This window comes from Coloeus monedula, assembly GCF_965178545.1.
Source record: "Coloeus monedula genome assembly, chromosome: Z".
NCBI classification, from domain to species: domain Eukaryota; kingdom Metazoa; phylum Chordata; class Aves; order Passeriformes; family Corvidae; genus Coloeus; species Coloeus monedula.
Window position 1 is genome coordinate 18,199,717 of NC_138822.1, and position 15,956 is coordinate 18,215,672.

A 15,956-nucleotide genomic window follows, 5' to 3' on the forward strand; every position below is an offset into this window, starting at 1 on the left:
GCAGAAAGATGGAACAACGCATTGTGTACCACAGGGAGATCTGATTGTTGGGTGAGAACCACCTGTAGTGTGAAATGCCAGTATACCACTGCTTGCTGAGTGTCACTGTCACTGTTCGTATATAGCTGTGTATATATATATATATATATGTATTAATGTGTATGTAGAATTAGAATATATTAGTTTCGGCATTGAGCCAACAATATGGGATAAGGGGTGGAATGTCTTGGGGTGACTTCATGATGTGTATCCCATATCGCTGCCTATGCCCAGAAATTAATTTTTGGGCCTTTCTATGCCTCTAAACTGAGCCTGAGAGGGGGAAGGGAAAAAAAAACCTGAGCAAAAACTTTCTCAAAGCAGTTTGCAGCTTGTTCAAGGACACAAAAAGATAGCAGGTTTTTTTTCCCAGCTGGGGCAGGGGAGCGAGGAAGCACCCGGCTTGCGGTTTTCCAGTCAGCTTTTGGCCAGTTTTTTCCAGTTTTCTTGTTCTCCAGAGAGAGACTGAGAGTTGAACTTTTCCTTCTCTGGAATTTCGGATTTTCTCCCATTTTCTACTGGACTGCTTGATTGCTGTAACATCAGAGCACATCGGGAGGACTTTCCACCGGCCACAGAGACCAAAGGGAGGACTTGAACACTTTCCCAGGTTTTTCCTCCACAGTGAAAGATTTTACCATTTAACATTATTTTCCTTTCCCGTGTGTTTGTTAAATAAATAGTTTCATCTTCTTCACTTTCCTTCGAGGAAAATTTATTTTCTTCCCGAACCTGGTGGGGGGAGGGGTGGTTGTGCCTTCTCTCAGAGGATATATTTCTAAATTTGGCCAAACCGGAACAGCCAGAGAAATGAGATCTTTAATCATCTTGCCGAGGAAATTTCAGCCTTGCTCAAAGTACATATATGAGTATGTTCACATATAACCATTTTGTCTTCAAAGTAAAACAGAAGAAAGAGAAAATGCTAGATCTACATATTTGTCAGTTTTAGGAGATCTATGGGAGTCCAGGCAAATTTAAATTGTTGACAGCACAGTTCCTTTAAATAGTTTGCTAGTTGTACTGTAAAGATGTAGCAAACTCCTAAGATTACAGGCAATCTCTTTATTTTTCTTCAGTTTAATTTTAGATGAAGGTAGTCTGATCTTTTAAGACATCTCCTGAGGTTTTTTTTTTGGCCATGGTTTTACTACATATCACCATTAGAATAAATTGAACTATGTTAACAGAGTGAAGAAAGTGCTTTTTTTTTTTTGTATTAACTTTTATTAAAATGGAGCCTGGATTTATTTATAGTTTTATTTCTTTATATTGATCTGTACTAAAAATCATGCTTCATATATACTTAATGCAAATCAAGATGCCACTAATTGTAAACTGTTTGTGGTTTAATTGTTACTATGTAACTAATGGTGTGAAAAAGGAAATGGTGTTTGAAATCAGAAAATGTAATGTTAAGAGACTCTCCTGAGCAATGGCTGCTGTGAAAACAGTATGTGCAGAAATTACTTTCAATAGCAGCTTTTTAAATGAATTGTGGGAAGTAGGAGTATAAACAGTTAACCTGTGAAATTTTTTTTCTGTATGAAATATGTTCACACAGAAGTTATCAACAGTAAGACTGAATACGGTGGCTCATATGTGGTGTATCACAAAAATGCCATGGATTCTTTGCTGCAGTTACAACATTGCAGTATTAGTAAATAGTATGCCTACTACTCATTAAGCAAACACTTTCCAGCTACTGGTTTTGTGGAATTTAGAAACTGCAGTCACAAAATACACATATATACATGCATATATATACTTGTACTGTTGAAGAACATATGAGTACAAAGACCACTCAAAGTGCAATAAAAAATTTCCACGGAGACTGAATTTCTCTCCCTTGAGTGCATGACCAATGTCCTATGAAGGCCAAGAGCCAGACCAGAGAGCCACGTCCTTGATGCCTCCTCATCAGGATCCATGTATGACAATACATTAACCAATTTGCATGTTGCTAAATAGATGCACACTGAGTGTTCCTTGTCTTTTGTGTCCCTAGCAGGACCTGTCGTGCACTGTGCAGTGCAGAAAGGGAAATTGTCTGCTTTAGTAGAATTAATGTGCCCTTTCACAATATATGACAACAGAACAAAAGTCACAGCAGTCAGGTGCTAAACACAATAGCACTGCTAAATCCTGTCCTACTCCTACAGATTCATCAAAACAAAACAACAGATCACTCCTGTTTCGTGCCACGCCATGCTGTTCAGCTTATTTAACAGTATGTTATTATTAATTAGTGTATCATATTCAAACACAGTCGTCTTCCTGGCCCAAGTGGGGACATAGTCCTTATTCTTCCTATCAAACCTTAAGTACCACAAAACAAAAACCCCAAACAAATATATTCACTGATTCAGAAAATAAAAAATGGAGATTAAAAAAAAGTATGGTAGTATCTTGCAAACTAGTTACCATACAGACATAGAAAGGCTCAACTTCAGTGACATAGCCAGATTCCCAGAAGCCATAAAGTAGCTTTTATCCTTCACAAAAAGGGATGTATCAGCTTTGAGGTTTCCAGACAAGCGGGTCAGCCTGCCTGTTCCTTGCCATGGTAAAGCAGGTGTCTTGTGCTGTGTGGTTACTCTCCTTTGGGGTAGTGCGCCCATATTACTTTCTGTGTATGTTCAGTAGGTTTTTCATCTCCTCCTTTTCCCTCCATGTTTAAAGAAAGACACGCTTTGTATTTCTGCTTCCCTTATGGAAACCCCTAATCAGAGAGGAATGGGGATACACATCTTCCCTTCTCTCCCCTCAGTGTCCAGAGTCATCAACAGGTTGTTCCAGTGCTACTTTCCACTAGGTCCCACAGGCAATCTGACAGTTTAACTCATAAGCTGCTAAGTTTGCAGTGGTTAGTTCTGCTAGCAGGGATAGCAAAGAATTGACATTTTCCCAGTTCATTTTTATGTTCCTAATTATGTCTCAGTGCAGCCAGCTTTGACCTGCTGTGTATCAATAAGCATTTAAGTCTGCACCCCTATTTTTTAGCCAGTGGCACCCACTTCATTAATGAATGCTCTCTTCGTCAACTGAAGACCTACTGCTGACCAAGACAACCCAAAGTCCTTCTAGACAGAAAGGGAATTTATCTCTTTATATTTCATGCTGTTCCATTTCCATCCTCATTATACTCACTTAGCAACTATTCAGCTCTGCCACCCTCAACTCCAATTACTCAGTTCAAGCAGTAGTTGCAGTTTTCCCTCTGTTTTTATGGTTGCACTATCTTACAGAGAAAACTCAACTACTGCTCGAATCTCATGAGCAGCTGGAAGTGAATTTTAATTTCTGTACTAACTCAGTTCAAGCACTACCTAACTGAATAGCCTGTGTTTCATGAGACTGTAGGAACCAATAAATCTATTCATTTGAAGACTTTTTGAAAGCTTTTATATTTCCAGTCAAACTGAAAAGGCTTCAGAAAATAACGAATAAAGCTGTCATGAGATAAAAAAACCTACACTGAAGCACGATTTTCAGCTTTTCTGGAAACAGGCAAACCTGTTTGTGCAAGGGTATGTAAAGGGAGAGAGTCTCTGCTCCCTTATGGGTATCTGATCAAGGACCTTTCCCATACCAAAGGGCGTAACAGGTAAAGGGAGAGCAACAAACAACAGTACAGAGACCAAACCCAATAGGTGAACTAACAGAGGCAAAGACAAGAAACAAACCTAAATTATGGGTTATTAAAAAACCACAGGCAAATTGGAAGAGTTCCAACAGATGGGAGTGCAAACCTGAGGGTCTGAGGTGTCCAAGGGGGTTGGTGTAGCTGTGCGGACACGTGAAGGATGTGCAGGAGTGAGGATGGAGAGGTAGTGGACAGTGGTAGACAGCAAAGGGTACAGAAGGGGCCAGTTACTAATAAAAGACAGACAGCACCTTGTAAAGACAGCAGTTACGCACAGCGAGAAAGGTTCCTCTTCCCCTTTTCCTAAGCAAAAGCCATATTGTCCTTCAGTAGTGAAGATACCCCAATGAGGAAAGAACTTAAGATCAACAAATTATCAGTGGCTACTAGATTTCCATGGCTTCACCAACTTGTTTGAAGTGCTGATAAATCTCCCTGGCTTAAAGCAGTCACATCCTATACAGCTAAAGATACATACACAGCCATGCTAACCTGAAGTGACACGACAGAACTGGGATATCTTTTAGTTTTACTTTGCTTCATGCCTGTTAAGTGTTTAAAGATGTAAGCTTTCAGAGTGGATGATGATAATGCCCAGACTGATCTTTCTCCTCCTATCTTCTGTTTTGACTCCACTTGGTAATCACTAATTGCCATGGAAACCACTATGTGCACCTGCACTTATGTCATTTTTCCCAATCAGACAGACGTGTCAGGGAGATTAATACTTCTATTTAAACAAGCAACCTCATATGGGGAAAGAAAGCAAGACCTTCAAACTCTACAGGTTCTGCAGCTAAAAATCTTTGTTATCCTCATCTTTTGAGCTATAAGATACAAGTAAAGGGTACTTCAGCATAAAAAAAAATTATACTATGATACTTAGAGGGTATGTCAGAGTTGAGAATATATTCGAGATTAAAAAAAAACCCCTCACATTATATAGAAAACTTCCCACTTCCCTTCCCACTTCACTTCAGAATCTGAAAAACACTTGCCCTCCAAAAGCTGTCATCTTCCCTAGGAACTGCTTTTGTAGTTTGTCAACTTCTGCATGTCAGACATAGCTCACGCAGGTAATACCAAGACTCAGACAAAAAAGATGCCTCTGTCATGCTTTTTTTCCATGCGGTGCCCCACAAACTTACCCCCTCTCCTACTGCTACTTCTTGACATAACATGTCCACTTATTTTCCTTTTTTACCTCTTTACCAGACACTGCAGAAAAGTAGTTTTTTTAAGTGCTTCAAATGTTTGGTTACAAAGGAAGGGGTGAATCCATGGTTTGATTTCAGAGGTGTAGAACCCCTAACAGACTACAGAGTTAACAGCCAGATACTCCGCATTTCTGGAAAAACAGACAATGCCACCACCACCTTCTGGTATCCAGCAAAGGAGTTCTAAAGGGGTAGTTCTAAAGGAGTATTAGTAGCTGTTGAAGATTTAGACTTACTGGAACTAGAAAACAGTGAAAGACTTGAAGCCCTGTGTCAGAGAAAAAATAATTATTACAAAGTGCAAGCAGAAGAGAATGACCATGCAGACATATTTTTCACTTCTTTGCCTGTATATCTGAACAAGATACCAAGATGACAAGGCAATCCTAGAAACTTTTACTTAAGTAAACTTGAGAAATATTGTACCTACAATTCCAGTCACACCATATAATAGATATGTAACACAAAACTCTCTAACCTTAAAGAGTTTTTACATATGCCATTGCATTGTAATATCCCAGTGCCACTGCTTAATAAAATAAAAACCCAACCCCAACCACACACTCTGACAGTTCAACCTCCTTTTATATTAATATGTATTAATTTAATACATTATTTAAATGAACCTCAGAACTATTTGGATTACAGCCTGGAATGAAAACTCTTTAAAGAGCTACTGATTGCCCTGATATACAAGGACTGGAAGCAAATTTACTGCAGAATTCACTCAAGTCAATGAAAGAGATCTAAACGTCTAAGTCAGTTTTGACAAAAAATGAACTTTTTCATAAATGAAATCACAGAACTGTACACGAAGTAGAATACTATTTGAAGAGCTTAACTGCAGATTGACACTATGGATCCAGCTGTTAATGCATATGTATTTGCATAATTAGAAAGTTTACAAAAGTAATGAACATACCTCAAGTATCTTGTCATCCAGTTCAGATCAGCGGTCAGATTAGGGAGGATTCTTCTTCAGGTAGTCTCATAAAATTTATACAGCAAAATTTATGTTCTAAAGGCAGTCAACTGGAATCAAAGTACCATGTATAGTAGTACTTCTATATTACATCTATCTTTAGTATGAATCAAAGAAGATTTTTTTTAAACGCAAGAGGTCAATTACCTGCTTTTAATATCTGTGAAATCTTTTCCCATCAGTTTTAACAGCACAGAAATTGTACGGAACTTGGAAAGACTGGCACAAGCTCTTCCAGTTGATTCTGGATTTTAAAAAAGGTAAGCACATCACAGAACATCACGCTGTAATTTTAAAAAGTTACAGAAACATAAGCACCAATCAGCTGTTCAAGTTCCGTGCAACTCCAGACAGTACAGCCAGCTGTCTATTGCCAGAAAGAAATATCTTATAAAGAAGAACTAACTGCTGTTCATCTCCATCCTTTCAGAAACTAAGCCTGAACAAAGACCTAAGAAAGCATTTGAAAAAGGTGTTAAGTGTCAGTGTTTAAAAGAACTAAAAGTTAAGTCTGCTGTCATCACCTAATTCACAAGAGAAGATTAAGCTCCTGCCAAAGGAAGTGTATCTCCGGAAAGAGATTAGCAAGAATTAGGAGCGGTGTCTATTGCACAAACAACAAAAATGGAGCTCAGTGTTGTCAGAAAACAAAGGTTTTTTAGGAGATGAAAAGTTTATTTATAAACTGCCAACATTTAACAAAAACAGTATTACACTATTTTCCATTTTCTACAGAAATACAATAACTTACAGCAGTGCTTAGTCTATTTTGCCACTAATACATATAAAAACAAATCTGCTGATAAATAAGTGAGAAAAATCTGTTTATCAACCACCACCACTAAAATTGTACCTGTAAATTTTGGAAGACATCTGCATAGAATAGTTAGAACCTGTAAGGGTGCTCTTTTTTATTTTGTAAGTAATTTTGTACTACTAGGATATGCAAAAATTTAATTACCATGCAATACAAAACATTTGAGATAAACAAGGTAAAACTCAGTGTGCATAACTGGAAAACAGTGCTAAGATGCCTTTCTCCGTTTCTAACTAGACATCAGGAAAACGCATCTTTTATATGGTGGAATTTCCAATTCCCTTCACAGCAAAACCAGATTTATAACCATGAAAATCTCTACTTGGCCAGGCTCCACTGAAGAAGGATTTAAAGCGTGGTGGAAGTTATCTAGTACTAGATAACAACAAAAATGTAGAACATCGTAAATCAACATTACACAGATGCATTTTACAAAATAGATTAGCTGTTAGCTAGTGGTAAGCATTTGTGAGATGGAAGGCTGACAAAGGTGCAGTTCATTGTTGACCATAAATGTAGACAGCAAATTTGGAGAACAGCAACACTCACTTGAGCAGCACTCACTGTTTGTTAAGACATTCCTGTTCAATATTCCATCAGTTATCACACGGCACTTAAAACCTCACCAGTCATCCCTAAATATCTTGCATGAACCTTGAGCACTGGTATCTGTTTGCTATTGATACGCAATACTTCCAAAACTAAAGTGTTATCCTGGTTTGCACACAGGTATATTGTATGAAACTTTCTGCCACTAGAGAGGATGAAAATTGTGGAGGCAGGGGAGAGTATGGGGGGTACTGAGCTGGGGCAGGAGGTGAGGGAAAGAGAAAGAGAGAAGGAGAGGGGAGAACAGAGGCAGAAAAAAACAGAGGGGAAAAGGAAGCTTTCTTAGCTACTGATATCCTGTAGTACCCTTAGTTTTTCTGTAGCTGCCTTTTTAAAACCTGTAACATTCCATAACCTTAATAGCTCCTTTTCCACAGTGCTAATGAGTATACACTACACTGACTGGGATTTTTTATTGAAGCCATAAATACGAACATCTGTGAAAGACAAACAAGTCCCTTACATTTCATCACACCAAATATGTCATGGTTATCAGGTAGTGGCTGATACGCTCTCCACAGCCTGATCTTATGTCAATGAAGTTGGTAGGAATTTTGAAACTCATTTCCACAGATGTAAAAAATAAAGCATTCAGATCGCAAACAAATAACCAGATCCTGCAAATTACTTCTACACAAGGAGCCTGGCAGGTTTATTAATTGCTCCTTTCTGATTTAATGAACACCCAAAATTAAGTAAAAGAAGATTGCTCATATCAACTACGGCTTCCTTACGTATTCGTTCTACCTAGCAGCTAGTAAGAAAAAACGAAAATAAAGAAAGCAAAAAGTATATGAGAGAAGCTTTTTTAAGCTTTGCATTTAGGATGATGAGCAATACTTTCAGTAACGCCCTGTGATTTCAGGTGCTCATTTTAGAACACTTAGAATGAATTACATTGTCTATGAGAAAACAGGAAAGGTGCTAGCATTTTCCAATAAAACTGATTCCTTTAAGGAAAGCTCTCAAATCCAGTAACTCGAAATCAGGAGACATTCAAAATTAAGAGGAATTCTGAAAATATTTTTATGTGATTTATTTTTACAAAAAAGATCATGAGAAAAATACTGAAAATAAAGTACCAAAAGGACTACTTGTTGTTTGTATTTAAATACCAATTTAAGTCACTAGTTCGTGTTTGATATACTTTTCTCAGTCTCCTGTGATGCTAAAACACTCATCCTAAACATGCCTGTCTAGTTCCTTTCTGGAGGACATGAAAAGTATCCTCTGGGTATTCACTGAGCACCCCCAAATTTTCCCAGCTTGCAAGACTTTACAAACTCTTTCACAGTCTCAAATACTCTCTACAAGCACTGGGAATAAACACCACCACTAATGATTTGTTTGGTGTGTGCAGGCATTTGCCCAAGTATCATGAAACTCAGGCAGATGAAGACAGAGAGGAAGCAATAGATCTCGCTGCTTTCAGCAAACAACCTGGCACTTAGACTCAGGACAGGTCATCCATGGAACAGTCTGTTAGCAGATAGCCAAATGTGGGTGATTTTTGCAGCGTTCACAGGACATAAATACAGTTCCACCATCCATCCATTCACGCACACATGCATACTTATTGTGGGAGAATAAATACAGATAATTTACTCACAGACAAGCTCTCTACTGATTACAAAAAAGAAAAAAAAAAGAAAATAATCCCCATCTGACAGGAATTCATCCTATGACAAAGTAAGACCAGTGAAAAACAAAATTAATGCTTTACATTCACTATCCTGTGGAACACTGTCATTTAGCAAATTACCTTCCAGTGTCTTACTGTCCTGTCATAATTTTAGTCTTTCTGCTACAAAATTTATGATTTATCTAATTTATCTTGGAAATCTACACAAAATTTACAATGGTCACAACTGTGCATCTGAGAATTTTTCATAGAAAAAATATTGCAAAATATTATGTTTAAAACTAGTTGTATATCCCCCTAATAAGAAAGCTATGAGAATTAAGTATTTTTGCACATACCTTGATAAAATAAAACATTTCCCTACATAGAATAGTACTTTGATGAACATGATGGTGTTACAAAATTAGTGTTTAATGGCTCACATGGACACTGTAGTGCTGTCACTACCTTGGATCTTAATGCTACTTAAAAATATTTAAGACATCTATTATTTTGATTAAATAAAATAAAGAGAAAGTGTGTTCCCAAGCACACTTTTCAAGACAACTACCCAGTTTTAAATGTAGCCATTTCAAAAAAGAAAAACTGATACAAAAGGGAATGAACACAGTAAGTATAAATACATTTTGCCTTCTAAAAAGAAATTCTGGTACCTTGTATCATTTATGTGATTTTTTTTTTAACAACAGGTTAAAAAAACCACAATCCTTTTATCTACTCATTACATGCAGCCATTCAGGAAATCTTACTGTATTAATGATGTACCAATTTCATAACTTTATTCACAATGAACATACAGGTGTACCTCATCCAAGAAAAGCTCTTTGTTTCACCATAATTATATTCCATTCAGAAAATGTCCCGTGAAGAAAATATGCACCTCACTGTGGGTTCTCCCCACCTCTGTCTATACACTAGGATGTACAGCAGGTTCCAGATGCTGCAGATAAAGATGTTTAATAAACCAGACTTCAGTTAAGAGTTCTGTTTTTCAGAACAACTCTGTTGCATGTAAGAGTTTGACACCTAACAAAAAAGACTTAGCATTCAGAATCCTAACAAAAGGTTTTTAAATATTGAATCTAAGATCTATGGTGCATCAACACAGATGCTGTAAAAAAGCTTCCCCATCATTACAACATACTTTGAGATACTAACTACTCTACTGAATACTACTAGGAAACTCAGAGAAGAAATCCAACAATTGTCAGGAGCTTCCTACAAGACTGCAACAGTAATTCAAGATACAGAATAACAATATGAAGCAGATGAGATGGTAAGGTCTACTGTAAATCACTGGGTACAGTGTTAACATGTGGGTAGATTATAAAATACTATGCTAGACAAAAAAAATAATTAAAAGCCAGTTATTACATGTTTAGCTTTTTTTTTTTATCAATAATTATAAACTGTAAAAATGCACCCTAATTCACTACAATAGACTATGCCCTGAGAAGTAACATTACACACTAAGCAAAAGCCACTAGGAAGTGTCAGGTCTGCAGTTCAAAAGCATAATATATGGAATTCCCTGGAAGCACATTTCCTCCGTTTTTCAGCAATACAGTTGCTTCTTCGGAGGAAAAGACTAGTGAAAATTTATGCTAACTCTAGTTTTTCCAACTTCAATTTTTTTTTTCCTTTCTCCTTCAAACTCTCCCTGGAAAACTTGTTGGATTCATAGATACAGCTCTTGCTTTTCACATCTGAAAGAGGATATAGGCCTAGCATGAGGTTCTGAAATAACTGAGCCTGATGAACTCCACTTAAGGACATCAGTCAAAGTACTTTTTGGGAGGTAGTCAGAGTTACTCAAACACAAGATTAGGCCACCTCACCAATGCTTTGCTACATTCTTCTTTGCTGGTTGGAAGAACAGAGAAGAGGCTGAGAAGAAAACATAGCTCTGAGTACACAGGGAAAATTATCTTAAGACAGGGACATTGAACTTCCTTTGAAACTACCTTGAGTGTTAAGTGCATTTGAGAATTGGTGAGTTACACCCTTTTCTTTGTATCTGACACTGATAAAACAGTAAGAACTAATTATAAATACCTGTCATCACCCAACAAGTGCAAAGATGCATTTAGAAGTGGTATCTACGTTTCACTGTCAGTTCACTGCTTTTTCCAATATTGTTCTAGGAGATACAATTCAGCAGTTGTGGGTTTATCTCCCCACACTGTAAGTGCAATGGTTCACCTCCTACTAGATTTAAAAAAAAAAAACCAAAGAGCACTCTTCCCTTACACAAGGCAAAACAAAACTAAGCAAACAACAACTTGTCCAAAAATTTAATCATCAATTCTCTAAAGACTCACAACTTAAATTATTCTCTGGTACTCACATTTTCTCAGTGTATATGTTTTTGAAAAAGTATGCTTTTTGAGTCTGGTTATGCAGACAAATCTTCCCCGAACCCTTAGTTTCCGTTCATCATTATTATACAGTACTGTTTTGAAAATTCATTAACTATCTGCTTAGGAAAAAAAATCACTCCCATCCATAAAGTCTAGCTACACATTCTAATTAATCAGCACCAAAACAAAACTCGAAATGCCAGAAATTTTGATTATAAGACAAAAATCTAAGCTTTCTCACTATATTATCACCTTGCTTATTTGTCTTAAAAGCAAATTACATACAAGGTAATTAATCAAATAGTATAAGCTGACAAATTACTTTATCCCCTATTTAAATTACACATGGACTTTGTTGTGTAAAGAACATGTAAGCAGGCAATAAAACACAAATACGCAGACATGAGTACATTAACAAATACTAATCAGAGCAGTTATAACAATGCATTCCAATAACTTCATATAGATTTGTTATTGTAGCTATCTTTAATGCTGCATGTTTCTCCAGTGACTGTAACACACAAGACAAACAAAATGCCAGTGAAATAACAGTTACTGTATTTAGCAGCTGAGAATTTACCACTTAAAACATGATTCCTTCTATTCCAAATTCTGTAGTTTAAAATTACATTTGTTCCTCGAAACCCTTTGTTTCTATTACAAATTTCTACAAAGACTAATCCAGTGGACAAAAAGAACCAATTCAAATGACACATACTACAGCAGAAGACAAAATTAGTAAAGATGCTGAACTTTATAGCATGATGTTTACAGATGTACGAAGTTTGATTTTATATTTGAAGAAACTTCAGAGAGTGAGAGCCTTGTATTCTGCAGCTTCTGCTGGACACTTTCTCTTCAGGAATGTTCACTGACTACGTTTTTAGTCTCGGATCTCCAAAACACAAGACAGCTGAAATGCCTTATGTAAAGTAGTCATGCTCAGTATGTTAACCACCAATGGCCTAAAGTCACTTTCTTTTTTTTCAAGCAGTGCCCAAATTGGACTCTGCAGTAATACCATGTGGTTAGACAGGCATGCTGCAAAGATCATAGTTCAGAACTTCAAATCAGTTTTGAGCTTAATGCAGTAGGCTAGAAGGATCTCTTCAATAATTTTGCGCATGAGGCTTCAGGACATTGAAAGTCTGAAGCAATTTAGGTATTATTTTCCTCTTTCACACAATTTATATTGTTACCATTAAAAAACTAAAGCACAAATTTAACAGGTTACTGTTTGCATTTCCGTCAAACAGAAAGATACGACTTGTTTCAATTTCACTGTTTAGTTTTCTGGTCCATAAACATTTCTAAATGTAACTGTTCTAACTGGTTAAAAAGTAAAGCGTGGGGGAATATTTCCATCAGGTGCAGACTTTAAAAACCCACACTTATGAGTTATACTACAGCCATCAGTGTTATGCAAAAGTATTAAGAATATCAGCACCATCTCTATTCAGTTTTCAGAACATTTTCCAAGTACTAAAACTCAACACAACTCTATTAAGTTACATAGGACCCAATCTTGTCTTCCTACAAGAATGCATCACTTGTGCTGACGTGAACAGGAACACACATGTGTATATGAGGGCACCTGCTTAAATGTTTATGATGTCAAGTTCAATAGCACAGAACTTCCACAGTATAGCTCTAAGAATGCTAAGACTCCAGATTAGGTTCTAGAAGAACTATATAATGGGTTTCAAGTCAGATTCTAATATTAGTATTTTCTTCTGAAAGCCTCAATCATTCCAGTGCAAGAAGAGAGCATCTCTTCCCTTCCACAGTTCCAAGAAATTTTTCTTATCATGCTCCCGCTTCCAAGATTGCTCCTATCACTAATATTTTTCTCATAAACAGGTAATTTTTGCCAAGGTAAATGGAATGCACAAATACATTACTAAGTAATCTAGGACCAAGAATCTGATCTTTAATAACATTGCCCCCTTGACTTCACACTTTCCAGGTTCATATGAGTCATTAATGGGATACTGTTAATCAAGCTGACCCAGGCTACTACACATACTTTAATGTATCATCCACATTCAATAAACACCAGGTCCTCTGAGATGCGTAGAAGTTCTTGCTCAAGTTAAGTTCTTAAGTTCAGTCTTCTGTTTATACTTGAATCTACCCATTTCTCAGTGATCACTGAGGTGACATCTTATGACAAAACCATTCTCTCAAGCCAATTCCACACCGCCTTCAGACAACAATTACATTCTTCTGCAACTAAAACCATCAACCAAACCAAGACAGCATCCCATAGCACCATAGCACCATGTAATACATCCCTACCTATGGAGGGGCAGGTGTGGATGCCTCTGAGACAAAGCTTTGACACACAGATGCTCAAGCCTAGATCTTACCTAGGTACGGTAAACAGAACAGTGTACATTTAGAAATGTCAATGTTAGCAACTTTGTGCCTGAAACGAATCATGAACATAGTCTCAAACAATACAGGTGGTCTGTTCTCACTTTGAGATGCAACAGTAAATCCCATTCATCAAACTACTTAGAAGTGCGGGAAGTTCACATTTTGAGCGCTTTTTTGATTCAAAGTGATACCTTTTGAACACACTACCTGTGTTTTTTCTCCCTCATGTTTCTTTGCCTAACAGAAACAGCATCTTGCAAGTTATGGTCAAGAGACATTTGGGGCAGGAGATATATAAAGCAATTCTGGCAAGGACACCAACTTAAAAATCTAATGTTCCCAGAGAAAAGTTTGTTTCTAAAAGAGGCGATGTTGCCATTGTACAGACTTCTACAATTGTAGAATGTTTCCCCTGGGTCTGTGGACCAGCACAATTCTACTAGTGTAAAAAATCCCTTTTACAGACAAGTTCTAAGTAAATTACAAAATACACCATCCACACTTGATTTCAAATTCCCTTAAAATTTACAGTTATGTAAACAGAGGTGTATGGTTGGAGTAGAGCTCTTAAGGAAAAGTAAAAAAGGAAAAAAAACCCAAAGACTGAAGCTCTGCAAAACAACAAAAGGGAATAGTTAGCTCCCCCCTGCTGCCACTTTTTTTTTAACTGAATAGTCTCAATGACCAGTTGGAAGAATTACTTTTTACTCCATCCAATACTGGACTTGTAGGGTCTTGGTTAAATACAAGTTACCAATGTGTGATTTAGCAGGGTGAGAATCTGTAGTGTAAATAATACATCCAGAGATGTGTATCAAGTATGATTAATTCTGGATTGTTGAAATAAAATAAATAAATAAACACCATGTAAGAAATGAAGGTAAAGTAGTCTGTTTTAAGAAAACTATTTCCAAATACAGCCAAATACAGCTCTGACTGTGACTGTGTGTTTGAACTATTTTCTGCCACACTTTCCTGTATCTACTCATCAGGATTTCAACCTCATAGACTTTCCTATCAAGCTAACGTGACAATTGATAAGCAAACAAAAACCCAGTTAAAACAGTAAAAGGCATGATGGCTTCAATACTGTTACTGGAGCCTTCAGAACGAAACACTGTATTCCGGTGTTCCACCAAAGACTGCTACACAAAAATAATAGCACTCACCAAATATAGTCTGGATCCAGTAAGGTATTAGCATGATGCCATATAGGAACAACCTGGAAACACATTTAGCTGATACTGACAGATTCTCCCATTCTTTTTTCAGACACTCTGTTTCACAAGCATTTCAAACTTTTTTTTTCTTTTACCTCCATTTTTTTTTAAGTTGAATGATACAAAGTCCACGTTAATGCAGAAGTTAAAAAATAAGAAAATGTCATGGTAGGAAGCTGACAAGAGCAATTTCTTAGAAGATTAAGGAACAAACTGCATTTGCTTAATAAAAATCTATGCCAGTTCTTTAACAAAGTGATAGACTTCTATTCTGAAATTGAACTTTAGGACTGACCATCAAAAGAGAGAGAAACACAGAGTCAGCTAACACTTGCAACCAAGACATGCATTTGAAAAGAGAATATTGCACTAAGAGAAGAACCCTGAAAGCTTTAAACGCTTCCTTCACTGACCTAAAAAAGTAACCAACCATTTTCTATAAGCAGTAGCAAACCTGACTTGGTCCACATCCCTACAAGTTGATAATACTTTATCAACAAACCGGTATTCCATTTCTGGACCAAGAGAGTCCTGCACAGGAGCACGCTTCAGGCGTTTTGTTTCTTGGGTATAACCTTGTTTGCTACTGGATTCATTCAAACCATCAACATCCATAGCTTGTGCCATGTGACTTGTTGCAGGACCGTGGTGGGAATTATTTAGAGTTTCATCACCGCTGTCCACAGATGATACCACTGCACTCAGGAGAGGAAGTTTGTTGCTTAAGTGCTGTTGAAGGTAGAATACACACCTTCTTCAAAGGAAAAGGAAAGAAAAGAAGAAAAAAAAGTCATGCACTGAAAATAACCTGCTGTTGCTGCTGAACTGTTTCAATTCATTTGCCATCCCACCAGATTTCCCTCAAAGACACAAATCTGCTGTCTCTGCTCATGCTCTACTAGAAAGGCTCCACGTCACTTTAGCAAATCTACTGTTACCTAGTCAGGAACCTGCACCCAGCTACTAAAGCAGAAATTTTCTGCAGCCAATCTTCCATCTACATTTTGCTCATTTTTTGTTGTTTAAACATTTAAAGTGCGAGGAG

The 15,956-nt window shown here is 37.1% G+C and overlaps 1 protein-coding gene across 1 annotated transcript in view; it reads right to left on the bottom strand.

The window, feature by feature from the left end:
- Positions 1-6,592: 6,592 nt before the first annotated feature.
- PTAR1 (protein prenyltransferase alpha subunit repeat containing 1) overlaps positions 6,593-15,956 on the bottom strand; it is a 38,240-nt gene continuing 28,876 nt past the window's right edge. Inside the window, exon 7 of the mRNA XM_082301477.1 lies at positions 6,593-15,665. Coding sequence (XP_082157603.1) covers positions 15,317-15,665 — 349 coding nt within the window. The 3' untranslated portion in view covers positions 6,593-15,316. The remainder of the gene's footprint in view (positions 15,666-15,956) is intronic.